This window comes from Sander lucioperca, chromosome 14 (assembly GCF_008315115.2).
Source record: "Sander lucioperca isolate FBNREF2018 chromosome 14, SLUC_FBN_1.2, whole genome shotgun sequence".
NCBI classification, from domain to species: Eukaryota; Metazoa; Chordata; class Actinopteri; order Perciformes; family Percidae; genus Sander; species Sander lucioperca.
The window spans coordinates 1,528,709-1,556,685 of NC_050186.1; the positions used below are offsets into that span (position 1 = coordinate 1,528,709).

At 41.2% G+C, this 27,977-nt stretch overlaps 1 protein-coding gene across 4 annotated transcripts in view; it reads right to left on the reverse strand.

Annotated features, from left to right (window-relative positions):
• Window positions 1-26,387, reverse strand: part of LOC116062793 (disabled homolog 2-interacting protein) — a 169,970-nt gene extending 143,583 nt beyond the window's left edge. For 2 of the 4 annotated variants that reach the window (XM_031317474.2, XM_031317473.2), the window contains exons 1-3: window positions 26,136-26,387; window positions 6,442-6,566; window positions 322-448 (exon numbers count right to left, since the gene is read on the reverse strand). In XM_031317474.2, coding sequence (XP_031173334.1) covers window positions 322-448; window positions 6,442-6,566; window positions 26,136-26,175 — 292 coding nt within the window. In that variant the 5' untranslated portion in view covers window positions 26,176-26,387. The remainder of the gene's footprint in view (window positions 1-321; window positions 449-6,441; window positions 6,567-26,135) is intronic. The other 2 variants (XM_031317475.2, XM_031317477.2) reach the window with 2 other exon arrangements.
• Window positions 26,388-27,977: the final 1,590 nt, after the last annotated feature.

Here is a 27,977-nt window from a genome sequence, read left to right on the forward strand (position 1 = left end):
AACTTAATTAAATGGTTTTAAGAAGGTAATTTAAGTAAGTATGCAGATCTCTGCAGGGTAAATCCAGACAGCTAGCTAGACTATCTGTCCAATCTGAGTTTTCTGCTGCACGACTCAAACAACTTGTGAACGTACACATGTTCCACCAAAACAAGTTCCTTCCCGAGGCTATTTTGCAGCAGCACCGTGGTTCCGTCTGGCGCTCAACCGCCCATGACGATTGTGACTGGTTTAAAGACATGGCAATGAACCAGAGCACGTTTTTTCACCCATCCCGTAATGCTGTGTGGCCAATGCGAGACTAATCCTCAGGCTACTCACCGCTCTCAGTGGACAGCTGGCTGTGGAACTCTGGAAACTGTGTTTCCACTGGAACGCTGATGGTGCGTCGCAGAAGATGGACCTTGCCTGACGCAGAGCGCCTCTCCTGCAAAAACAAGGAACGGATCTGTTGAGGCAGAGAGAGAAAGAAAGGGGACAGAGACGTAGAGCAAGAAATTCAAGACGGATAAAAAGGCTGAGTAAATTCAACAAAAGGCGCAGGTACAAAAGTAGGCACAGAGTAGATAGCGTACAGAAGAATGAAAGCCAACAAAAAGAAAAATGGTGGCTGTAAGGACTGCACATGCAATAACGAGGCTCCTTATCTATGTTATTGTGGTTATTCTGGTCACCGTATTTAATGCGGTGTTGGGCCAATAGCACACACAAAGCTGTAGAGCTTGTGATAAATGGGGAGTCATTGGAAAAACAAAGCAGGCATTAGTAGCACATCAGTCTGTGTCAGCGCATATCTTCCTATAGCTTGCATACCAAATGTTTGGCTCCAAAAGATTAAACAGACAAAAGGAAAAGGATGGCCGTGGTGAGAAAGTGGCGACAGAGAAAAAGGGAAAGGGCCTGATGTCCTCCAAGAGGAGTGATAATGGTCTTATCCAACATCCTCACACCTCTCATGTCAATGTGGCGCCCTGTCTGTCTTCTTTCTCTATACCTCTGTTTCTGTGTCCGTCTGTTTATCTCTCTGATCCTCTCTGAGGGACAGCTCTTCACTTGCTTCATGGGACTCGGGTTTAAGGACAGCTCTCACTGACACTGCCTCTGACGTAAAGACAATGTCTGGTGGTCGGAGCCATTATGACTTAGCAAAATGAGCTGTAATTTAACACTATTCACTGCAACAATCCTGGCTGGGATACATACAGTAAAGCACTGTCAGGGCCATGGTATCTGGCTTCCAGGAACACTGGTCTTAACCAGAGATTTCAGTATAATCTGTGGCTTTCTTATAAAAATGTATTTCTTAATTTTAACCTTCTTCTTTCTTCTTTTTATTTCAAACAAAAAATAATAAAATACAATATAAAAACACGATAAGTGCGTTGCAACACACCAAAAGGAAAAACAATATAACAATATCTATAAAGTGTTACAATGTGTTCAATCCGTCCGAAAAGGAGACGGGACGAAGCCGAAGCTTTTTATTTTTCCCACCCCTCATTCAACTTTAACTACTTCCTGTATATGTTATGTATTTTGTATATGTATGCATCATATATTTTAAATTATAGCATGATAAATATTCTTAAAATATAAATACATTCATACCCAGTTAATAAGTGGGTAGAAAGTACCAAACTAAAATCTAAAAGCTCATAAAAGTTTAAATATTAAACTAAACTACAATTGTTCTTATTAGATCAAGGAACCCATCTAACTTATTTTCTGTGAAAGGACTGAGGAAAAATATTGCAAACAGGAAACAGTGATGTATATGTTCACTCTCTGCTAATTCAATTAAGATAATTGATTTTTGCCATGGACGTACAGTAAGCGCTGATTTGATTACAACAGTTAAGCAAATGGCAGAGCCCACTTGAAAATTAGGCTAAATCTTAACGCTGGCGCGGCCCCTTTAAGTATCCTCAGTTCTGCAGGATGTTTTTGACTGTTGACACTAGCATAAAAGACTCCTTTGTCTTTAATCATGAGCCACCTCTACTGGAAGTCATGTGCATCTTTAGAAATGTAGATGACAGTAATGAACTTGATCAATATTTTACACACAGTGTGCCTCATGGGCAACAAGCTGAAGTTGAAAATGAGAAAAATCCAACTCTAGAAACCCCATCTGGAATCACACCTTTCTTTCCGTTTTGTTACCTTCATATTGCAGCCCTCGAGAATGATAAATGTTGAGATCGTTATCCCTTCTCGCCCAGTTTGTCTTTGTGTTTGTGGAAGCATCATTTGTCTTACGGTTAGATAAACGTCACGTTGGCTGTACAAATAGCCAAGGGCCTAATCGCCTTTGGCAAACAAGGCCACGGTCATTTATTAAGTAAACATTGTATTACAAATGAAAATGTCAGCATCAACTGTTCAGTGATATTGGACGTCAATTCTGTGTTTTTTAATAATGTCTCAGGAGAAGCATGAGTGCAAGACTAAAACAATCCAACGGATAAAACAAAAAGGCAGAAACAAAGGAATAAAGAAGCAAAATGACTCCGTCACAGCTAACAATTTAAACTGTGTGCAGAGATTGTTATAGGCTTGCTACACACATTTTATTACACTCTAGTGTTTGCTCGTGGTGGTATGGAACGAAGGAATATAAAGGCCCAATTTAAAGACAATAAAGACAAATGCATATTACTAAATGATTAATCTAAGAAAATGAAATATGTAGCATTTACACATATTGCTGTTAACACATTCATTCATTTTTTCTGTACTATCACAAAAAAAAGTTCAGCATGCAATTGTCAGCTTCACACATAAGAGCCAATGGGCATTTTCAAACAATTCTTATGTTTAATTTGAAATCAGAATTATTTAAGTGTATTTCAAAAAGACATGTTGCATAATGTATAGCTTGTTTAAAGAAACATTACATCACATGTGCAACAAGAACAAATGGGACTTAAAGCTATAATGTGTAGTTTCTGTCGCCCCCCATGAGAAATTCTAAGTAATGACAACAACACTGTTGGCGAGTCCACGTGATACAAGCCTTCAGTGATCGCGCTCGCGCTAGGGCCTAAATCTATTGTGAACCCAAATTGATATACGGGCCGTATCTAAATCTGCAAGGGGCCAGATTTGGCCCGCGGGCCTTGAGTTTGACACGTGCTTTAAAGTGTAACTACTGTTTTTTTCAACCTGGACCCTATTTTCCTAGGTTTTTGTTTCTAAGTGACTGATGGGAACAACAATCTTTGACATTGGTCCAATATTAATCAAGATCGCTGCAGCGGCGAAAGGAGCTACAATGTAAGTTAATAGGGCAATTGTGCAGCTTGTATTTACCTTCACAAAAGTGCTTGTTTTGCCACTGAAAGGCTCAGATTAATATTCTTTTTTTTTTTTTCTTTTAGATGATTTTTTGGGGCATTTTTAAGCCTTTATTTGGATATGACAGCTTAGACATGAAAGGGGAGAGAGGGGGAATGACATGCAGCGAAGGGCCGCAGGTCAGAGTCGAACCTGCGGCCGCTGCGTCAAGGAATAAACCTCTATATATGGGCGCCTGCTCTACCCGGTGAGCTAACCAGGGGCCCAGATTAATATTCTAAATGTCTGACATTATGGAAAGGATTTGTAAGGAGGTCAGCCTTTCTGTTAAAGAGTAAGACCCTTTTTTTAAACATAAAAAAATCCGCAAAATTGCTTTCGCTAAACCCACCAGACTCCCTGTAAATAAACAGTAATTTTAGCATCGTAAAATACACTTCATTCAAAGTGGACAGAAACAAAATAAAACTATGAAAAGCTGTTTTGGGTCATCTTTCCACTTTTCCAACCATCACAACTCTAGTTTTGGTTGAAATAAACACATAGTTTACCAATTTACATATGTTGGCTCCATACATGCTAAAAGTATTGTTTTTTTAAACGTAGTCTAGTGGATTTAGGGCTAGCGACCTCAGAGCGGTTTCTGGTTACACAGAAAGGTCTTAAATAGGTTTTAAAAAGGTCTTATCTCTGTAGGGATCCTTTCCATAATGTTGTCAGACATTTAGAATAATAATCTGAGCCTGTCAGTGGTAAAATATAGCACCTTTAGTGGACCAAACTGATGATGCACATTTGCCCCATAGGGTTACATTGCAGTAGTCCGTGGCTGCCAGTTACAGCGTTCCCGCTTAATACTGGACCAATTTCAAAGATTGTTGTTCCTATCATTCACTTACACACATAAATACAGGAGAATAGGGTCCAGGTTGAAAAAAATGGTAGTTACCCTTTAAAGGCTTTATCTGAAGGAGGAACAATCTATAGTAATGTAGGCTGCATGAGTCTGAGTTGCTGAAATAACTGAAAACCGTATACTGTCACAACAACTGTATGATGCTTGCAGTGTGCTTGTTCACAGCAGCTGATGCTCCGACCCATTCTACTTAAAATTGTTTAGCTGTCTAAACCATGTCATCACTTCTCATCTGGAGCAAGCCATTATAAAACTGTATCATCGTTTTGACCTGCAGTCTGCTGACATCACAAAAATCCAGCAGTGTTACGGATGACCTTTCAGAGTCTGGGTCTCTGGATGGATGCATTAAAAAGCTGTTGTTCTTTGCCGCTGTGAAACAAAAAGCACTATAGCGGGAAGGCTGCCAATTGGTTGATGTAAATACAGTTATTCCTCCCTGCAATTATTGCTCCATTTCTGCATTGGCATACCTCAGTACTTGCAGACAAAGAAAAACTGACGCCACATGTTTCACCCCAGTTCCAGCAGTCATGTTGGTATGCAGGTTTGGCAAGTCCACTAACTATGCCTTGTCCGGGTGCTCTTGTGACTTTGAAACAGTGGACTTGTGTCTGAGTCTCAACTATTCACCCAACGTAAGTGCTCTGCCTGTTGCTGTGCTGAGAAGAGGGCTTAAGAAATTCCCCAAGCCAGCTATAATTTAATTTGTTGCTAATGGTTCTTAGATAGTGGCGTTAGTTTAAAGAAATGGCTTTGCAATCGGATATTAAATATTATTTTGTGCTATTTATGTCGCATGCAATTGGCCAGGCTCAGTAATAGAAACTAATGTGCATGAGTAATTGGCACACAGGGCAGGAGGTGCATGCAGTAACGGTAGAAGCTTTTGGATAAGCAGCTCTCACTGGAATGAATGGGAACAGGTTGAAGTTGGGCAGAGGTTTGAAAGGAATTACACAATGTGGCCAAACTAGGTATATGTCCCTCTGACCAAAACAGGACAGTGAGGAATATGTCGGTCAAGCCACAATAGGTGAAAACACCTGTGTAGGGCATGAGGGAGCTTTTAAAATGTGCTCACACAAAGCTATTAAACAAGGATTGGATATTGCAGACTGACCATTGTAATTTGGATAACCCTTCTGACTCCTGATTTATTTTCTAGTCAAAGAGCCAGACTCAGCTTGCTCTGCATAACCTGGCTACTGGTGGTCTCCACTGTGGGAGGAATTTAAATGTAGATTCTCACACAACACAGGATTCACTCAGGAGCTTGTGTTTCTCCATAGGTAGCTTTTTTTTTATTATTATTATTATTATTATAGCCGACTGATACTTTTTTTGTAAAGAACTGTGACCAAGATACATACTGAGCTGGACATTAAACCTAGTTATACATTTCTGTTCTGCATTTGCTTACATATCAACGGACGTATACCGATACTAATATATCTGTAATAAGATAATATCGGCCGATATATTGGCCTGGTCGATTTTTGGTCTACCTCTAATTATTATTAGTATGTATTAGAGATGTTCCGATACCGCAACCAGTATCAGAAAAGCCTTTGATACTGCCTAAAATGCTGGTATCGGTATAAGCAAGTAATGGAGTTTATGCACCGATCCGCTACCATGTAATTTAGCCCGGATATTTTTTTTGCCATTTTAGGCCATTATTGGATAGGACAGATGTTGACGGATGTTCTTTTTCTGTTATGACTGACTCTCAAACTGGATAGTAAAAGAAAGTTCTGTGGAGTTCATTGTTTGTGTTTGTTCATATTTCACAAAGAGTTTAACAACAATGACAGCAATATCACATCCATACAGGGATAGTAATATACAGCTGTGAAAACATAAAATATATGTATTTTTTAACACACTGGTATCGGATCGGTACTTGGTGTGGGTCGATACGCAAGTTGAGGTATCGGAATCGGTAAGGAAAAAAATCGGAACATCTCTAGTATGTATTATACAATGCCAAGTACTTTCACTTGAAACACACTTTGCAACCTAAACTGATACTTTGCAGTCATTAGCAATGGACTGACCAAATAAAATGTGACAGAAATAATATCTACATGAATTTAGGATGTTAGAACTATGTGGGGGGAAAAAATTGACAAGGACAAAAAAAAATTAAGAACATGATGAACAGATAAGCATAATAGTGACACAGAGGGACATGACAGACAAGAGATAGTACTGTCTGCTCTCACCACCTCCTCCTCATTCAGAAGCAGCATCTGACAGTCACCAACCACGCAGTACTTCGGGTTCCACACCGTTTGCTCTTCATAGGAGTGACCGCGTGACATCCATTGTCTCGATGGACACCGCACATCTAGAAAAGAGAATCACACAAAGAAAATATATCAGTTGTGAAGGTAGAGATAAGACGAAAGGCGCCCAGAAAAACTGAAATATTTGTTTGATAATGGAGTGGAATATCCTAAAAAACCAACAACTTTAGAACGAGGGATGAAGTAGGCAGAAAAGAGTGGACATTGGCCCTTCATCTATGAGAATATGCTTTTCAACTCGTGCAAACAACTGTTTTTGCTCAGCAATAACAAAAACTCTTTTCTTAATGAGAAATGCCACTGAGGTAATCACTACCGCATGCTCTCCACTTGTTTCACTTCAATCATTCTGTGGATGTCAGGTGAAGAAGGGATACATATAAATCAACTAAGACAGGCATGAATTGGATTCTCCTGCATCTCCAGTGATGAGGTGACATAAATCTCAGAAAAGCAATGCATATGCTTTTTTTCACACGGGAAACGCAATGCATCAATTTTCACACATGGTTACCGTTACAGAGACAATGTGACTACATTAATCAACACAGAGCATAATCCAAGAGTTTCATTACAGATCAGCTTTGTGGAAAAAAATAACCTTATTAGGATCTCTGGTATTCTCTCTTCACAACGCACACAGTAAGAAAATACATTTCTCAATACATTTTCTTTAAAAATCCACTATTTCTCTGAATATCTAATTCACCTGTTGGTGCAGTCCTTGTGAGCTGTGTTGTTTGTGGGTAGTTCAGCTAGAGGCTAATGAGAGGCGTATGTGGGTCAGAGTGTGCCGTTTTGATGGTACAGTACATTGACGCTCTTGCTGCTAAGAGGGCAAGTCCATGCAGAGAGGCAGCCCTGCATGGTGCTTCAATGTGTTTCATCATGATGCAAATAACATGCAGCGCGTATAAAGCCATACTTGATCAAAAGTAACTGAGAAAGCACTGACAGATGGGATGCCCTTAAAAAAATAATTCAAATTCATATTCATTTTATTGAAAGTTCACTGCAAAGTGTGTGTGTGCGCACTTATGTTAATGACTTTAAAACTACAGGTTTTCATGTCTGTTCTTAGAAATGTAAAAAATTGGGAAACAGAATATAAAACTATCAGTGTGCTTTCAGAGACTCTTCAGTAGTGCAGAGTTACACAGCATATATTCAATATAATGAGATGTATATTATTCATATATTGCACTGTGAATGTATGTTATGTATTTTTTAAGAATCTAATTTACAATACTGGGGATTTGGAGCTCCTGTACACTGGACACGAGTGTGCAAAATGCACATAACGCACACATTAACTTTAGGCTCGTCAGACAACCCTGTCAGATGTGCCTCTTTGATCATTTTGTCTTAGTGACTTAGCTTCATATCCGAGGTAGCCTCATTGTCATGCCATTAGACTAAGTCACACACATTAATGCACAAACACACACAGATACAGCTATTGCATACTGCATCCGTCTGATCAGCTTACAGTCACGCTGTGGACAGGAGCAGGTCAAGCACACCGTTTTCCATTTAGCAGAGCTTCTTTTGAGACCTTTTCATCCTGGTGTTGATTAAATTATGCTACAAGCTTTAGAATTATGAGAGAGAGAGATAGACAAGAGAGAGGAAGGCAAGAAAGAAAGAAATTAAGGAAGTCTTCTGAGTGACAGTTTGCTTGGAATGTGTACCTCCGTGTCTTTCAAAAAAAGCAACCGGGGTGAGGTTCATCTTTTTTCTTCACATCTGAATCGTGTACTCTCATGATGTAAATATCTTAACTAACAAAGCTGTTCAGCATATACAACAATAGAAAGTAAGGACAAAAATAAAAAAGGCACGGAAGTCACTTGCAGGACCAATCCCATAAAAAAAAACCAGCTCACGTTTAGCCATGCACTGCATTTCTTTGACAGAACCCATTGACTCTGGTTGACAGACAGAACCAAGGACAACTTGCTGATGTCAAATAAATTGTATGGATTTTTTTTCCTGACCATGCTGATGATGTATCGATCAGGTTTTTGACAGGTAGTCTGTAGTTTATCGATATTTTGCAGGCAGTGGGCTGGGCTAAGTGAATATATCCACAAACTTGCATTTTCCCCCACAGCAACATACTGCAGTCATGTTCCTACTGTAGCGGTGAGGCTCCATGATCAAAGCTAATTAAATCACAACAGCCCAAGAGAAGAAATGTACAAGAAAATGATGTTATATGATAGTCATGTCAAAATAAAGAACACATTTAGGCCACAAAATTAAATGCATTAAATGTTACACATAATACATGTCCAAACCAACAATATATTCACTTTCTGTAGACGGCACTTTACAGCATGTACAGTGCATACAACTCGGGCACTATTAAGGCTACAGAAATTAAACAACCTGACACTTACTATCTAATTAACTGTTATATAAACTCCACAGGGGCTGCAGCCACAAACACACACATTACAGCAAAAGAACAGCTGGGCAGTTTTTGCACATGTAAACGTTGGTGCACTGCACACGCGCACACAACGCTACGTTGCCTAGCAATGTTGATGTTCTGAGAGTTTGCTGTACTCACCAATGGATATATATTTATGATAACGTTACTCACCTGTCTGAAGAAACACACTGCGAAATCATCCTTAATCTACTCTTTCTGCTAGTTCTTTCTAAGAGCATAACCTGTCCACTCCCCCTCTCCGTCCCACTGAGCTCCTGAAAGTTATCAAACATTTTGAGTTGATGCTCTGTAGTCACAACTTTGACAGAGATTAGCTAGCAGTCAAAAACAGCAGAAACGCCTCACATATCTCACTGAAGGTAAAAGTTCCTCGGTGAAGCAGACATCACCGCTGGAGGATCCACCATTAGCATTTTAGCATGTTAGCTAACAGACACCGTGCACAGTTGGTCACGCAAAACTTGGGTGTGTTTGATTTGTGTCACATAGCATGCTCACCGGGTGGTACATTAAACCAGCGATTAATTAAAATACATGGAACACTTTTTTGCACCTATGCCGAAGTACAATCATTTTAACTTCTTAACCCATAACGACGTATTTATTTATTATATTGAATTGTTGCACTGTTCTCAAATTGCTCGGCCAATGAACATTTTGCATGGAGCTGCCTGATGGACATCTGTACAATTTAGTGTGCTGGAGAAGTCAACTGGCCTGTCTGTGGCAACTATGTGGGATTTAAAGGAGCTGAATTTCTGTAATGCTAAGACAGCTAGGGACAGGCTGCCACGGGGGTAACAACAGCAGAAATGGCCCTTCCAGACAGCCACTGCATGCAATATATATTTTTTACATTTACTGTATCCAGCTAAAAGACCATTGATTTAATTAAATGACAATGTTCCCATTAAGGGATGTATAATCTCTCTTGCACATTTTTTAAATTCATTTATGAAATACTGTCCCTTTCACTTTTTACTCATTACTCATACATTTTTTGCGCATAAGAAATGCCTAAAAAATGTTTGGTGTTGGTCAGTGTTTCTATTCTTTTTTTCAATCAAATAAAATGGCATGATTAGGTTACACATTAGTTTTCTCTCTTTGTATTGCAGCCTTCGATTGTAGTACAGTTATGTAATCAAGCACATTTTAATGAGGCTTAAATGAATAGAAGAGGAAAGAGAAAACAGATCATGTATTCATTGGGCGTGAGTATACGTGCACTGTTTGTGCTCATGAAAACACGGTGTCAAGGAGAAGTGTTTCACTCTGTGTGTAGAAGATAAGCAGTGTTCCAATCAGATAGCAGCTAGATGCTTTAATCTTACTCAGTTTACAAGCATGGCCACGTTATTTGCATATACTTATAGCCATGCTTTGCTGCTCCTTCCTGTGTTTTATATATGAGTGGTTGAGTGAGATCAATAGCTGCACAATATTAACATTTTATTCCCCCTGCATCAATAGCTGTGCTCCGCAACATGACAATTAACCTCACCTTTCACCAGTTGCTACAGAGTCCTATTGTCAGGTATTGAAAGAGCAAATATAAACAGGCCCTAAAAGTATTAGATCAATATTTTAAGTTTTAGAGGAGATGCCTCGCAAACATTTTTGTCTGAAATGTCTGCTCTTTTGTTCCAGCAACAGAAAACAATGTAGCGAGGGAGGGACAGAAAAAAAACTGGGAGAGAAAATATGATCCAACGATGAGTGAAGCACAAACACAGAAGATACCAGAGTACAGTAGCCTATGTAGGCTGCCTTGTTGATCCACCGAGACGACTGTGTTTGGAACATAATCTTAAGAAAACAGATGTTAGCGAGGTTATACATTCAATAACCTACCTTTTTTCTGGATATTTTAGGTTTTTTTCATGCGTATGAAAAAGAAGTTAATATTGACTTGCCATCACAAATCAGTTTCTGTACCTATGACTCCCACATAATATGGATTACAGCCTCCCGGCTTACCTTAATCAGACTTTAGCCGGAGTCTGATTTAGAGCTTTGGAATATCCGGTGAAGATTGAATTCAATTCTACACTTTTCTCACCAAAGTACCCATCGGATTTAATTTACATGAAACTAATTGCTTTTATTTAGACAGTGTCCCCATATATTCTGCATATGACCTGTATACAATCATGTTTATAAAAATGTATAAATCGGGAGTGCAGCCATGATTTATTTTATTAGTGTGCTTTTCCTACTGCACACAAAAAGTGTATTCCAGTAGCTTAGGTGGACACTGTGGACTGACTTGAGGCCGAGCTCAGGATAATATGGTGTTAATGTCCAAAACCTGATTGGATCTTTTATAACTTGCTGCTGTATTCACACATTATTTCTGAAATCTGAAATCTTGAAGCATCATTCACTTGAGCTATTGCAGTCAGTGTATTAGTGGTATGCAAATTGACAGGGAAAATTACTTTGAATACAACTCATTTTTGGTTTATTATTAATGATCTGTGATGGCACGCACTCAACATAACCCACTGAAGAAGCACTTAGGAAGAGATGCATCCATTTAAATAGTAGAAGTTATAAATCCCGCCTGTCTACATGCCGCTGGCTACAGCAGCATGCTCTGATGCAGCTTTGAAAGATTTAGAGCCCTAGAATATGCTGCGCCGCTGATGAAAAGCTTCATCTTGTTTCCTACTCATACAAAGCAACGCCGCAAAGGCCACAAGGTACTGTAAGCCCACATGCGGAGATGGTGATTAAACTTCCTCCCAGAACTTTCCGGCAATGCAAGCAAACAAATGCCACAGGCTTACCTGGCAGTGCCACCAATCATACTTGGGGGTGCAGAGACAGAGGATGCAAATGCACATGAGTTTGGTAATCTTATCTTCACATAGTTTGAGATGAGATTTCCCAAGCAGCATTTATAGCTTTAAAGGATGTCACACAGCTACTGACAACTATGAGAAGCCATCTAAGCCAGAATTAAATACTTCACTACATATATATATATATACTGGTACTAACCACTTGCACACACATCCATACTTCAGTTGTGCATATATACTTCACTTGCATATACATGCATACTTCACTTGCACATACATACTGTATATACTTCACCTGCGCATACATAGAAAATTCACTTGCGCATACATATATACTTCACTTGCACCTGCTTGCATAACATGTGTGAGTATGTATGTATGTGTGTGTGTGTGTGCATAAGTATTTACATATGTGCATGGGGTTGGTGGTTGGGGAGGATGGAGGAGTGTATAATACTTAAGGGTCTCACTGAACCATAGCTGTCAAGTAACACAAGTGACGGCAGTATTAAATGTGCTCTCGGAGCATGAAGATAGCATTGAACTTGAACAGTTTCGTAACTTCTTGTCATCAATTAAAACGTAAGCTACAGTTGCAGCCCTCAGTCAAGTGAGGAAATGATCAAATAATCAGTATTTTACATATGAATGTGTTTAAAGCTCTTATGAATTACTGTCACTATACTTGCCACAGGAGGTTTGTCTTAGAGACACTGTTGCAGATACAACCCAGGCAACTGACAAAGAACACATGATACAATGACAACAGAAGGACATGTACCGACCTTTATCCCCTTCCTACAATATCTGTTTTCATCTAAACAGCATGGCATTGTTGTAGCTGAAGAGAGAAATGTGACACTCCAATAAACTAAGGTTTTCTTGAAAAGAATCAATACAGGGTCTTATACGCACAGATAAAAATGACATAACACCAATTGCAATTTGGTAATAAATATAGCAAAGTATTAAATACCAAATACAATCTAGCAAAACTTTTTATTTGAATTTCCTCAGTATTGGCCTCGTAGTCGCTCAGGTTCTCTATATAGCAGCAATGTGTTGCTTTATATGTGTTACTGGATTTACTCTGGATATTAAAGGTGCTGTAGGTAGGATTGCGAAGATCCAGGACTTAGCCAAAAAATGTCAACATCAACAACTTCTCAGTCCCTCGCCCCCTTTCTGCTAAAGAAAACAGTCTCCTAAGCCCCTCCACCCCACAAGGGAGAATGAATGTGTGTGCATGAGCAGTTAGACACCCCCCCTGGCCCTGATTGGTGCATCTGAACAGGGAGTTGTGGATTTTTGCAAATCGCACTACAGGCTGTAGGTGGTGCCAGAGGAACCAGATTTTTTTTTTAAATGACCTACTTCATGTAGTTCTACTTGAACATAGGGTCGGTTTCATCAAATATGACAGAAAGTTAGTTTTAGTCTTACCTACTGCACCTTTAAAATACAGGTACTGGAGTATAGGAAGTGTGGGAAAATGCTTGAGGAAAAGCCTATGGTTGTAGCATTGTCAGAAGTTAATTTCACAGCAACTTTTGTTTCAGGTAATTGTCACATCTGGCTTGACATGACCTAAAGGAAAATCCCATATGCAGTGTGGCACAGATTATATCACAGTTTAGAGGTTAGATTTGTAGCAAGAAATAGTAGAATTTTAAAGGTAAAAAAATTCTAAATGAATCTAAAATGCCACAAAATCTCACATGTGAAATTGTGCTTGGCCATGGAATTGAAGGGGGAACCAAATTGCTGAAATATGACGTGGGCAGTTATGTTTGGAGGGCTAAGTTGGTTCTCTCCTACTGTGTCAACATGGCACACCTGTTTCCAGTCAGGTTGATTGCCTCGTGATCATGCCCACTTCTCTCTCTCTCTCTCTCTCTCTCTCTCTCTCACACTCACACACACACACACACACACACACACACACACTCACACAATAACAAACTGTGTAGTAACTGAAAGTAACATTGTGTCCCTGTATTTCTGTGATGACATGGGCTGATTAAATAAACTTGAAAAAGAATCCTAAAAAAAACAGTAAAAACATGAACGAGAAATAGAAGGATGGTACCTGATACCAATACAAAAAAATAGATATAAGCAGGTCAACAAGTCAAGAACTTTTAATATCCATTGTGTAGCTTTGTGGCTGTGAACTCCAATCTTTAGTTCTTTCAAGCCTTGACTAAAAAGTAGAGCTGGTGAGTGGGAGTTGTGTAGGCAGTGCTACACTTGACAGCAATGGAGGATGTTTTGGTACAAACTGACCAAGACTTTGGTCTCTCTCAGTAGCTGCTGATTGAACATCATTTCTAAGTCTTCATTCAACAGTTTTGAATAATGATGGCAATGTTGCTATCGTATTGCCCAAAAGAACAACACATACTTTTTTGAATCAAGCATTCCCTTTGATTCCATTAATGGCATCTTTAACTAGACACTAAATAAAATTAAAAAAGAACATTCTAAGAAGAGGGAGAGCACAAATCATTGCAGTGCACCTATGCATACTTTAAAAGGTGTTTAAATTGATTTAAGACTGAAGGTGGTCTTTAGCTGAGTCCAGAGAGGAGAAACAAGACTACAACAAGACAGTTGTGCATTGACTGGAAGTATTTCATGAATCCATTTTTTAGATTACAGCTACAGATTTTCGCAAACTTTGTATGATGATTATCTGCTGGTGTAAAACAATAAATCAGGTGTTAGGTGGGTCACTTGAACATGTGTTGACTCATGTATACTAATGTTCAGAAAGATTTCAGCACTCACTAAACAAATGCTTTTAGTTACTTTTTTGTCATCTTAATTATGGAATTGTCTTCAGTAATTACAGTATCAGTAATACCAGTTATGACTTATGAGTAACTGAAATGTACAATTATTAATGCATATGATTTAAAAATGAAAACATAACCCCATAAGATTACATTATATTTTATCTGGGGACTGCCCATTTCTCCGACGCTCCATTGTTCCGACCTCTCAATAACCCGAAAAATTCCCTTTGGTCCTACAGCCCACTAGTCCGACGTCCCGCTGGTGGCGAAATTACGAATCCCATTATGGCCACGCCAAGACCCGCCCTACGACGCAGCTCGATTGGTTGGGGTTAGACATTTGACCTTGAGTGGTTAAGGTTAGGATAGCCGATTGGTCAGGGGATAGGACCTGTACAAAATGGGGTTACGTTACCTTGCGTAAGCATGGATGCCTGGCCAGTAAATGCTATTGAAGGGCGGGTCTTGGCTGGTGGACGTCGGGCTAGTGGGCTGTAGTAGGACCAAAGGGAATTTATCGGGTTATTGAGAGGTCGGAAACAATGGAGCGTCGGAGAAATGACATGGCACCTTTTTCTCTGTGGAGGAAAGATGTTCTTTGTCAGACACTTCTGAGGCAGAAATGGTTATTATACATAATGCAGATAAGGGAGGTAAAGTGATATCCCAAACTACAGAAACACGCTGCGCCGAAATAATAATCCAGCTTTGTTTTCATCACTCCTTTGAGTTGTAACGGTACAATTTCTTGGGAGATCAAAAACAGTCGTGAAAGGAAATTGGCAAATCAAGCAATAATTTGGAAAGAAATTACAACTCATGATACAACATAATCATGTGAATGATGTTGTTTACACCTTAAACTGTGGCTGTTACAGAATCTATTTGACAATTAACAACAAACAAATATGAACTTTCGATCAAGCTAATAGTGCAAAAGTTGACTTTCTGATTATCTGAAAGTGGAAAACTGTTGGTGCTAAAGGTTTGTTAAATGGGCAATCTACTGTATTCACTCCCAAACTGCTCCAATGTGTTTGTAATTATACTGTAATCCATTTTCTCCCTTTTTGAAATTGTGGCTCAGGTGCAATGTGGATGCCTCTCTACCAGTCTATCAGGCTTGATTGCTGGCACCTGCTCCAATATAAACTCTGTGCAGGCAGCGTTAAGCTTTCGGTCTCAGTGCTATCTGACTGATACTGTATGTGTTGTGTAATATCCTTGTATAACATTGGGAGATGCAGGCATTTGATGGTCTAAAGCAGGGGTGGCGAACCTGTGGCTCTTGAGCCGTATGCGGCTCTTTGCCTGCTCCTTTGAGGCTCTTACTGTGTGGCTGGGGGCTGTGTTATTGGTGGATTTATTTTTATTCTTTTTTTAACTTTTTGAAACATTTCAGATAAGTACAAAAAAAATGGAATGCACTTGCCAATACATTTGCCAATTATTTTAAAATAAAAAATAATGCAGCAGAGTTTTGAGGACAAATTCTGCAACCCGAGGAAAAAAAAGCTGCCACAGATCACCTTCCTCATTAACCCTTTCACTGCTGAATCAGATTGTTTGAAAGCCCCTCTAGTGACAAACGAGTGAAAGAGTCGTTTCTAGTGGCACAACCGAGTTCTAGCAAGACCTGAAAAGGATTGTGGATAACAAAGACTGTCAGATTTCCCACTGAGTCAATCTAAGTAAGAAAAAAAAACTATGAAAACTGCTATGTATTATGACTGTCATCAGATCTGGAAGGCACTGTTGCTGTTGTAGTGTGGACGTGCATGTGTTGTGTGGCTTTTTGCTATGGTACAGGTTTTTTTGTGGCTCTTTATGATGAACTGGTTGGCCACCCCTGGTCTAAAGCCTTTGAGCGAGAAGTACGGGCTAGTATGGCTGAGGATTTATACTCTGTAGTCCCAGGATAACTGCAGTAGTTTTGCCCTCCAAGATCTTTTAGTTTTTATTTAGCCCATTGTGATTCCTTTTCTGCTTCTCTCTGGAAGCTACGGTTATTTTAAAGGACAATGTTGCACCCTTTTCAGACAAACCAGAGTTTCAACTTTCCCTTTATCTGTTGGGTCCTGAAGTGTTGTACTTTGTTCACTTAGAATTATTATCTTCTAAGAGTTTAGGATGAATTGAATCTTGGATGAAAGAATCCAAATTTAATTAAATGTTAATTGAATCTCTGAACACAAAGCATGTGTTTTAGATGATGCGACCCCCATGAAAACAAGAGGAAACTTTTTTTTTTTACAGAGCTTCTACATTTCAGAGTTCTGAAATGTAGAACAGCTGTACAGTTATGTCACTATGCAATCTTGCATATTGCATTTTTGCTGATGCACATGTTATTGATAATACATGGTGCCCTGGCATGCATGGAAAAAGCTGAGCATACAAGGCAGTTACACTTGAGCGGCTTCACTTTAGTTTTAACCACAGCCTATTCCTGATTAAGAATTTCATAGTTATGTTTTTAAATTGACCAGAAAGGAAAAATCCTCCAAGTATAGCAGTACACTCAAACTCGTTTGGGTGCTGGTGAAACACAGGCGCGATGTGTGAGAATCAATAATAAAGGCTTTTCTTATTATGTTTTGCAGGAACTAGTGGAGCAAACATGTTCTGTGTGCTCACTGATCATTTTTTTGTCATATGCAAGGTTTTTGCCAGAGCTGTGTGTCTTCTGTTTGCTGCTCATACTTTGAGGAAAATGCAGCATCTTTCAGGAAATGTTCTCTTGCCAGTTCTTTTCAGTGCAGTTTGGCTCTTTTGATTAAGAATTTTGCACATTCAAACTGTTGAAAAGAAATTGTGCCAAGGCAATCAGAAAAATGCATGGTCATCAGAAAGAAAACCAGAGTAGCATGCAGCATAAATGCATAAATAAAAGAGGCTGAGAGAGTGCATGCTGTTTACCTCTCCAATACATTAAACCAGGGGTTTTCAATGTTTTTTAGGCCAAGGACCTTTCAGTTGAAAAAGAGATGTAGCAGGGACCCCTCACTATATATTGTATAAAACATGAATATAAAATATAAAATATGAGTTGCATATTAAACAGGGCCTACAATAATGTGTAGGGCGGCCTAAAGCCTGCACACATACGTTTTTTATGGTGCATACAATACCAAGCTATTAAAATAATAATTGTTAAAATATTCCTATATTTATACATCATGTTTTATTGTTAGAATGTGGCACAGTGAATGCTTAAGCTTAACTATCTGTGGATGGCGACCATATGGCTATCTACCTATAGGCATGTAAGCCTGTAATCAATTTTTTATTTCAACATTATTATCTTTACAAATAATATGTTGGATTTTTTTAAACTATCCAACAATCATTTGGTGGCCTCCTTGCAGCAACTCTGAGGACCCCCTGTTGAAGTTCTCTGCATTAATCAAGTCATTTTATTGTCGGATTACACTTCTCCTTGCTTTAACTCCCTTCAGATGTCTCTCTCGCACTCACACACATTATGTAATCCTGCTTGCCACCTGCTATTATCACTGCTGTAGGCCAATACAATACACTTAAGGGTAGAATTATGGCTTTCTTGTTCATGCTGAGATTGCACTACTAACGCCCATCTGTCCAAGAAGCCCGTGAAGCAAAAAGTGCATCTGTAACACAATGCTGCTGTGTTGTTCTGCTGTTGGTTTGTGCACAGATTGAGTGCAGCATGGGTGACGGGAATCAACCTGAACTGAAGGATATACTGATAATAATTTCACCTGGGAACTCGCGTGAAACTGGTGATGGGTGACAGGCGAGGTGTCGGAACAGGATTGATGTTTGAAGTGTCGGTAAATCATAAACAACACCGTGGCAGCCACAACAACATGAGGATTTGTCATCCTCCAAATACCTTGGTGCAACTTGCAGTCACAATAAAAAACTCAGTATTCTTGTTAGTCACTCAGGCATAGGGTTACTGTTTTGAAAACACATCGAAGATAATCACTTACTGCAATTTTGATCTTAACTGCATCTTATTGTACCAGAAGCGAACATGTAGCATGCAAGAGAAAGCAAGTTGTTTTTCAACCATCTATTTATTCTTTGATTCTAGACAGCAAAAGATACATTGTGCACCTTGCATCCTTGCTCTGGGTTACCTGCCACTATGGAAAAAGTAAGTAAATGAAGACCTAATTCATTCATTTTGGTGAATTATATTACACTTACCAGCATAGGCATAATTTACAGGGGGGATGGGGGGATTACAACCCCCCCAATAATCAAAACTGGCCAGTTCAACACCTCCAAATATCTAATGATAATTTCCTTAACATAATTAAAGAAATTTGCACCATAAATTGATGCAGAAAAGGCACAAATTGTTGCAGAAAAATTCACCAGAATGCAGGAAATGAATTGTTTCATATGCTCAAAAGTTACATTTTGCTCAAAAGTGGAGATCTCAACCCCCCCAGTGTTAAACCCAAAGTTACACCCTTGCTTACCAGGCTTTATCACATTCTCCTGTGGTTTGACAAGTATAAGGCTCGCAATAAAATCATCTCACAACAGATAATGTGCACTGTGGTCAACTTAGAGGGCAGGAAACACTGCCCAAACCTACCAAAATAAAGGGGCGAATGCTCTCATATTTAGACAAGTCAAACAAAAACAAAATTGGAATTAGATGACAGGTTCAACATAATGGTTTCAAGTTGAGCTTGCAGAGAAAATGTCAGAAATATAAAGCTCACCTTTTCACTGGTATTACTGTGACTTGTGCAAATACGGTGGTTGTGTTTGTTTTTATGCTTGTCAGAGTTTTCTCTTACAATCCAATGTCATGCAAAAATGAATACTGTGTATCTTCTATTAATTTTATAAGGAACTGGTTTCCTTGTCTTCTGCCCAAAGCATGCTGGGATTTGAGCCCCCTCTCCACGAAAAAAGAAATGAATAAATGCATGGTCACTTCAATAGCAAATCCCAGATCTCCCCTCCTGTGTGTGTCTCTCCCCTTTTTTCCCCCCTCTGTGTCTGTGTGTCTGTTATGTGTGTACAATGTTGGGGAGTAACGGAATACATGTACCCGCGTTACATATTCAGAATACAAATTATGAGTAACTGTATTCCGTTACAGTTACAATTTAAATAGTTGGTATTTAGAATACAGTTACATTGTTGAAATCAATGGATTACATTACGATACTTCTCTGTTTCACGAGTTTATTCACTCTCTGAATAGATTAAGGCAACTCCATGCATTTCCCAGAAGCCCCGATATGAAAACGAAAAAATTAGCTTTTTGCGTGATCAGTCACAATGGAGCCGGAACCGTCACAACAGAGCCAGGGCAGGAATGCATTTCTATCTATCTTCAAACAGCATTTCACATTAAAGAAAGAACAGGGAGAACGAAACATAACTGTGCAGTGCAACCTCTGCTTGCTAGCAACCAACCTCCTTTCAGCTTCCAAACGACTCCACCTCCAACCTGAAGAAGCATCTTAAAGCAAGTTATTTTGTTTAATTAGCCAAGGGCTGTCGTCTGCTGTAGTTTTACTGGTCACCTTGCTATTTAATAGTTGACGACATTCTCCTACGTGCTGATTTACTAGCCCCAGAGCCGTTGAAAGACTGACTAGCCCTGTTTGACATGCTAGCTAACGTTAGCTAAAATTAGCTTGTGGTAGCTTAGACTGCGGTTAGATTTTTGTAGTATGCAGTTCGGGACTACAAATACAAAAATCTGTCTCCTTGTTTAGGTACACATTCAGCCAGTTAGAACAGAAGAACACACCAGAAGACCTGTTTAGTAAGCTGTATGTGATGGCCGCATTATCCTACACTTATAAAATGCAATTCAATGTGGAAGTAATCCAAGTATTCAGAATACGTTACTCAGATTGAGTAATGTAACGGAATACGTTACAAATTACATTTTTGGGCATGTATTCTGTATTCTGTAACGGAATACGTTTGCATCCTTCCCAACACTGTGTGTGTGTATTGCTGACTCTGCCTGGAAGTAGGTCAAGGGGCGTGGCCGGTCGATCTACCTCTCTGCACCTACTAGTGTGGTAACTAGGCTCCCAAGTTGAACAGTTTAGTCATAGTGTTATATTCCTCTTGCTCTTGCTAACGTCCTGTTTTCCCTGTCCAGACCTACACCTCAAGACCTGCTGCCGTGGCTTGCTGTTCCACCAGCTCATCACGCTCAAACTTTCCTACCTTCCTGCTTGGATTCCAGAAGGAAAGTTTGGATACACCACTGCCTGCCCGCCTCAGCCCCTATCCAGCTCTGAGTCATCCTCCCTTGTGTTTTCTGTCCTTGGCTGCTATAAGTACTGAACTTTCATTAAAACGTTTTTAAATCGTCACTCTGTGTCCGTGTATGTTTCTCTGTGTTCTGGGTCAGAACCTCGGCCTTAACAGAACGATCTGGCCATGGACACTACAGAGAAACAACACGAGGTTAGCGGGGATAGCGGTCAGCGAGCTATCCAGTCCCAAGGGGCTTTGTTGGGGCAACATGACCAACTAATTCGTACTTTATTGGAAAACAACCACCAACTGCTAAGTCAGGTCTTCCAGCTAATCTCCAAAATTACTAATATGTCTGTCGGCAGTTCTCCACCTCTCACTGATCCTCAGCTTCCCGTCCCTCAAGCTGTCTCCTCGGACATGACGGCGGCTCCGTTCCACCGGGAACCCCCAGTTACATCACCAGAGCCGTTCACTGGAGAGTTGAACAAGTGCCGTGGATTCTTGCTACAGTGCGGACTAATCTTTCAACAAAGACCACTCTCATTCTCTACGGAGGCTTCTAAGGTACATTATGCTCTGGGGTTGCTTAGAGGGAGAGCGTTGGTGTGGGATGAGGCTGTATGCTCTAATCAACAAATGACTGGATTAACCTTTGCAGATTTTTCTACTAAGTTGAGAACTGTTTTTGACCATCCTGACCATGCTGGAAACGCTTCAAAAAGACTATTCAATCTGAGGCAGGGCACGGACAGTGTGGCAGAATACTCAATTGAGTTTTGGACTCTGGTGGCGGATTCCAAATGGAACGAGGAAGCACTTCAAGGAGCATTTTTTAACGTTTGAATGAATCAGTTAAAGATGAACTTGCAACCCGTGACGAACCAAATAACCTGCATTCTCTCGTGTCCCTTGCTATTAAGCTTGACAACAAGTTGCGGGAGAGGCGCCGGGAGAGAGGAGGTTGGCCACATCTCATAGGGCGAGTTACCACACCTTCAACCTCCCAAGCCTCACCTTTCCGGAGACGGCTTCCCTCATCACCAGACCCCATCTCGAGGGCTGAGGAGGAGCCAATGCAACTGGGTCGTGCTCCTGAGCGACTGCAACGCCTCCAGGCGGGTGAGTGCCTGTACTGTGGGGACGCCTCACACTTTCTTGCTAAGTGTCTGAAACGACCAAAAGACAAGGCTCGCTAGTAAAAGTGGGTCTACTAGCGTACCCGGAATTGGATCCAGAACCCACAATTCCCCGACTACAAGTTCCAGCTACATTGCTCTACCAAACTCAGTCCCTGCCGCTCTCTGCCCTCATAGACTCTGGTGCAGAGGATCATTTAATCACAATTTAGTTAACCAAGCTGGTATTTCCACTGAGCCACTTCAAACTCCCCTTCATGTTACAGCCCTTGATGGTCACCTCCTTGCGGAGATTACTCATCAAACCGCCCCCGTTTCATTAGTTTTATCTAGCAACCATCGTGAAATCATTCAATTGAAAGTCATGTCCGCTTCTACAACCCCTCTATAACCCACAAATTGATTGGAAACATCACTCCATTCTCAGTTGGAGCACTCACTGTCATTCTGAGTGTCTTGGGTCAGCTGTTCCTCCCGCTGAAGAAAACCCTGCACTCCCCATTGCTCGACCCGATCTGTCATCAGTCCCGGAGGTATACCATGACCTAGCGGAGGTGTTCAGTAAGGACAAGGCACTTTCGTTACCTCCCCAGAGACCTTATGCTTGTGCCATAGAGTTGCTTCCTTGTGCTCCTTTGCCATCAAGTCGTCTTTACAATCTGTCCCGACCAGAAAGATAGGCGATGGAGAAATATATTGGTGACTCTCCTCCTACTCTACCCCTGCAGGGCACCACAGTGTTTTCCAAACTCGATCTCAGGAATGCCTATCACCTCGTCAGAATCCGGCAGGGGGATGAGCGGAAAACTGTGTTCAACACTCCACTGGGTCATTTCTGTGTTCTAAGCCATGGTGAACGATGTTCTATTTTTTAAACTGTTTTGTTTTTGTATACCTTAACGACATTCTAATTTTTTCCAAGTCTCCCGAGGAACATGAGTCACACGTCCGGCAAGTCCTACAACGTCTCCTGGAGAATAAGATGTACGTTAAGGCTGAGGAATGTGAGTTCCACAAACAGTCAGTTCCTTTCTTCGGCTTCATCGTTGAGAGCGGGCAGGTGAACGCGGACCCTGAGAAGATCCGGGCAGTTACGGAATGGCCCACGCCCACTACCCGTAAGCAGCTTCAACAGTTTTTGGGCTTTGCTAATTTTTACCGGAGGTTCATTAAGGGTTTTAGTTGGGTGGTGGCTCCCCTCACTAGACTCACATCCCCAAAAACCCCTTTCCAATGGTCCCCTGAAGCTGAACAGGCTGTTTGTGTGCTTAAGTAGCTGTTTTCTACCTCCCCTGTTAGTTATTAATACATCCTGACCCCGCTCTGCAGTTTATTGTGGAGGTGGATGCTTCTGACTCTGGGGTGGGGGCTGTCCTTTCCCAACGCTCCCCCACAGACCAGAAGCTTCACCCTTGTGCTTTCTTTTCCAAGAAATTGTCTCCCACAGAAAGAAACTACGACGTTGGAAACCGAGAACTACTGGCTGTGAAGTTGGCATTGGAGGAATGGCGGCATTGGCTGGACGGAGCAGAGCAGCCGTTTGTGGTCTGGACCGACCATAAAAACTTGGCATACATCCAATCTACCAAAAGACTCAACTTACATCAAGCCAGATGGGCCCTGTTCTTTAGTAGGTTTAACTTTATTTTGACATACAGACCTGGATCACAAAATGTTAAACCTGATGCTCTGTCTCGCCAGGAAAAGCAGTCCTACCCTCCTCACGTGTTGTGGCTGCAGTACGGTGGGAGATTGAGTCACTTATGAAAACATCACTTGCTACGGACCCTGGACCGGGCAATGGACCACCCAACCTGCATCTGTAAATCTGTCCTCAGGGTTCCATCCTCAATCCAACGGTCAGACTGAGAGCCAATCAGGATCTTGAAGCATCCCTTTGTTGTGTGGCTGCTCAGCATCCATCCTCCTAGGCCAAACATCTGCCATGGATAGAGTATGCCCACAACTCCTTGACCACCTCTGCCACCGGCTTCTCACCTTTCGAGGTAGCCCTGGGATACCAACCCCCCTTGTTGCCCGCCCAGGAGAAGGAATTGGCTGTTCCCTCGTTTCTGGAGAACCTTCGCCGCTGCCATAAAGTTTGGAGCGACGCCCGGGAAGCCCTGCTTCGGACCGTTGCATGGAACAAGAGGGTGGCGGATAGGCACAGGACACCTGCACCCATGTTCCAACCTGGCCAGGAGGTTTGGCTTTCATCTAAGAACATCCCTCTTCGTACCGAGTTGCGCAAATTGTTGCCTCGGTATTTGGGTCCATTTGTGGTGGAGTCCATTGTGAACCCCTCGGTGGTCCGGTTGAAGTTGCCACAGGGTATGAAGGTTCACCCTACATTTCACGTTTCTCAACTGAAACCTGTGTCTTCCAGCCCTTTGTGTCCGCCTGTGGATCCTCCACCACCTGTTTGGATTATTGACGACCATCCGGCCTACACGGTCCGGAGGCTCCTGGACTCTCGCAGGCGGGGTAGAGGCCTCCAATATCTGGTCGATTGGGAGGATGCTTTGTTTTGGATCTGCAGTTGATTAAGGACTTCCATCGTGATCATCCAGACAAACCTAGTGGGTCGTCAGGAGGCGCCCGTTGAGGGGGGGGTACTGTTATGTGGGCAGCTGTTCTCTCTCCCGTCCTGTGTGTGTCTCTCCCCTTTTTTCCCCTCTGTGTCTGTGTGTCTGTATGTGTGTTTTGCTGACTCTGCCTGGAAGTAGGTCAAGGGGCGTGGCCGGTCGATCTACCTCTCTGCACCTACCAGTGTGGTAACTAGGCTCCCAAGTTGAACTTTGTTTGTGTCAGTTTAGTCATAGTGTTATATTCCTCTTGCTCTTGCTAACGTCCTGTTTTCCCTGTCCAGACCTACACCTCAAGACCTGCTGCTGTGTCTTGCTGTTCCATCAGCTCATCACGCTCAAGCTTTCCTACCTTCCCGCTTGGATTCCAGAAGCAAAGTTTGGACACACCACTGCCTGCCCGCCTCAGCCCCTATCCAGCTCTGAGTCATCTTCCCTTGTGTTTTCTGTCCGTGGCTGCTATAAGTACTGAACTTTCATTAAAACGTTTTTGAATCGTCACTCTGTGTCCGTGTGTTTCTCTGTGTTCTGGTTCAGAACCTTGGCCTTAACAGTTGGTGAATGAGAAGCCCAAAAACCTAATTTTAGCTTTTAATCTTCAGAGTCATTCAGAGTTGAAATGGAGTCAAAATTACATTTTCCCTTCACCATACAAAGTCTCATTATTTTCTGCTCTCAGGTTTTGAGTAGCCTTAATTAATTTTGATACTGTGCAACGAGGACAGAAAAACAAGTTCTTATTCCTGATTTGAAATGCCATAATCCTCACCAGTATGGTATAACCTGGCATTCAGTTCAAAAGGAAACCTGACCAACAATGATGTTTTACCTCCCAGGTTACCATTGAGTGACTCCTATCAAATTAATGACATAACTAATGAAAGATGTGTGCACAGTCTGGTTTCCAGCTCAACACCCAGCAGGATCGTCCTCGTCACCAAGGACAACTACCAACCTCCACAGGCCAACCACTGCACATGCAGACAGCCTCTTCCACTGTTCAACAAACCAAGCCACTTGATTTGATCTCTTACGTTGTATATTAACTGATTTTTCATAGCAGTAAGCATGCAAATTGTGCTGTCTCTCCAAAGGAGGACACTCAAAACAACACTTTACAGTATGACAATCAACTTAAACAGGAAAAGGGAGGAAAACAAGCATCCCAGCGTTAAGTAGCACAAGCTTTGTCATTGTATCTAGGTTAGAAGAATGCAATATTCTCTCGTCCATATGTACTTTCACAGCTGTGCTTTGGTGTGAGGCAGCAGGCGCTACTCCACCATAATGCACTTCTTCCAGCATTGCCATATGGGAAAAAAGGTACACCTCCTGTTTTTCAACAATAACAATCATCATGGTTATCACTTCTTAAAGCACAACACATATACACATGGGCATACATAAACAGGAAAAGAAACACACAAAAAGGAACATGGACAGATGGATACAGAGAGGGAGAATGGAAGAGAGAAGCCAGGGAAACGAGAGAGAAAATGTGTCATTTAACAGTACAAGCAGGGGGAACATGATGAATAATGATGCAGGAGAAGGGAGGGATGACATAGATACTCATCTAATTTTGCACTTACCTGACAGGGAATCAGAAGACATGCTCTCCTGATGCTGCATCTTGACTGCTGGCTCCAGTGTGAAACAGTGTGTGAATGTGTGTGTCCACAAGCTACAGAGTGTGAGCAAGCCAGCACGCGCCTCACTGTGTGTTTTGATGACGGAGTCCGTGTAGCAGCTCAGGGAGTGAGCGAGTGAGCGAGCAACAGAGCCAGTAGGAAGGTATGAGGAGAAAAAAATGTGGCTTCTTCATTACCTTGCCAAGTGTCTCCAATCTCACTCTCAATTTCTCTCTTTCTCGTTCTCGTTTTTCTGTGACTGTGCACGTCTTACACAAAACACATGTACTGCAGATGGTGATTTATGAGGTACAGAGAGGCAGGGAGATGGGAGACGCATGGGGGGGGGGGGGATCAGTAGAGTCTGAAGAAGAGGAAGTGCTGAAGAGAGGAAGAAATCACCTTCTAGTGTGTAGGCTTACTCAGTCGTGCAATGGGCTGTTACTGGCCCATCCCTTCCACATAACCTTGCAACACGGAGCGCTAATCCAATTCAAAGCTTACATGTACAACATCAGTTGGGCTGTGTGTCCGAGATCTTATCTTTAGTGAATTTGAGGCAAGTGGCAAAATGCCACCATGTCTACATAACAACAGAGAACGAATCGACACGCTACAAGGATTTGCTACAAAGCAAAGTCTATACTTTCTTAGATTAGTCCGAGATTCTTGGTAATAGACGAATGAGAGTCTTCTCTTTCACTTGATTAAAAACTTGTAGCCATTACATGACACCAGTTTTGGTATGCAGATTTAATCTGCAGTTTATAATTTGAGGGATGTACTGTTTCCAAAACAGTGTAATTATGCATGCCTGCCTACACACGTCATTAACCATGGTACCTTTTTTTTTTTTTTAAAGGAGCAACTTTTTCCATGGATTTCACAGAGGGTGCCTACCATTTTCACAGCTGTCCATCTTGAAAAAGTCACACCAATGTTTCTCCTTGATCTCCGCAGTTTACTCTTACTGCTCTCAAAGTTTAAAAAGTTCAAAAGTTTTTTCCATCTCATTAGGCATAATCATCTTTTATGCAGGCTATTATTGGTTAGTTTGAAGCGTAAAGAAGGGACAGCAGAAGCTTTAGCACAAAGCTCCTCTTCCTCTGTGGCAGGTAAGAAAGTCTAAACATGTAGTTTATTATATGTTGTGTTAAACATGGTTGCCTTGTGACAAGTGGATCCATGCTATGTTAAATATAAAAGCTCATTCTCAACCTATTTGAAAAAATGTCCATCTTGGTGTACTGGAGGGCATATTAATTAATACACATTTAATTTTTCATAAAGCAAAACTCCTAAAAATGCAAAAAATATATAATATCATTCTAAAATATGCATTCAGATAAAAAAAAAAAAAAGTAGATCATCGGTTCTTGGAAGCTGTATAATCATGTTGCACCTCCCCAGGAAAGAGCAGTTTTCTGTCTGGAATCGCTCTTCCCAACCCATTAATAAACTGTCTGCTGCTAAAATATTCCTTCTACCTACAATGTATTCACCTTACTCCAGCCCCTTTTCCAGATTGTGACACTCGGCACAAGGATTGCGCATGCACCTGCGGTCACCAAAATTACAAGCTGAATTAATTTTTTTGACAAGAGCAGATCTAATAGTGTTTTGAAATGCTTTGACTCCTTGCAGCTCTACTTTCTCTACCATGTTGACTCCTCCAAGTTGTTGCTCACAGTTGTTGTTTACCTATTTCAGTACTGCCATATTGAAGACCATGTACAAAAATGAAGTGGTATCACTAGATGTGGTCAGTCGTTTATGTCTGCGGCCAGTTTCTGTACCCGTGAA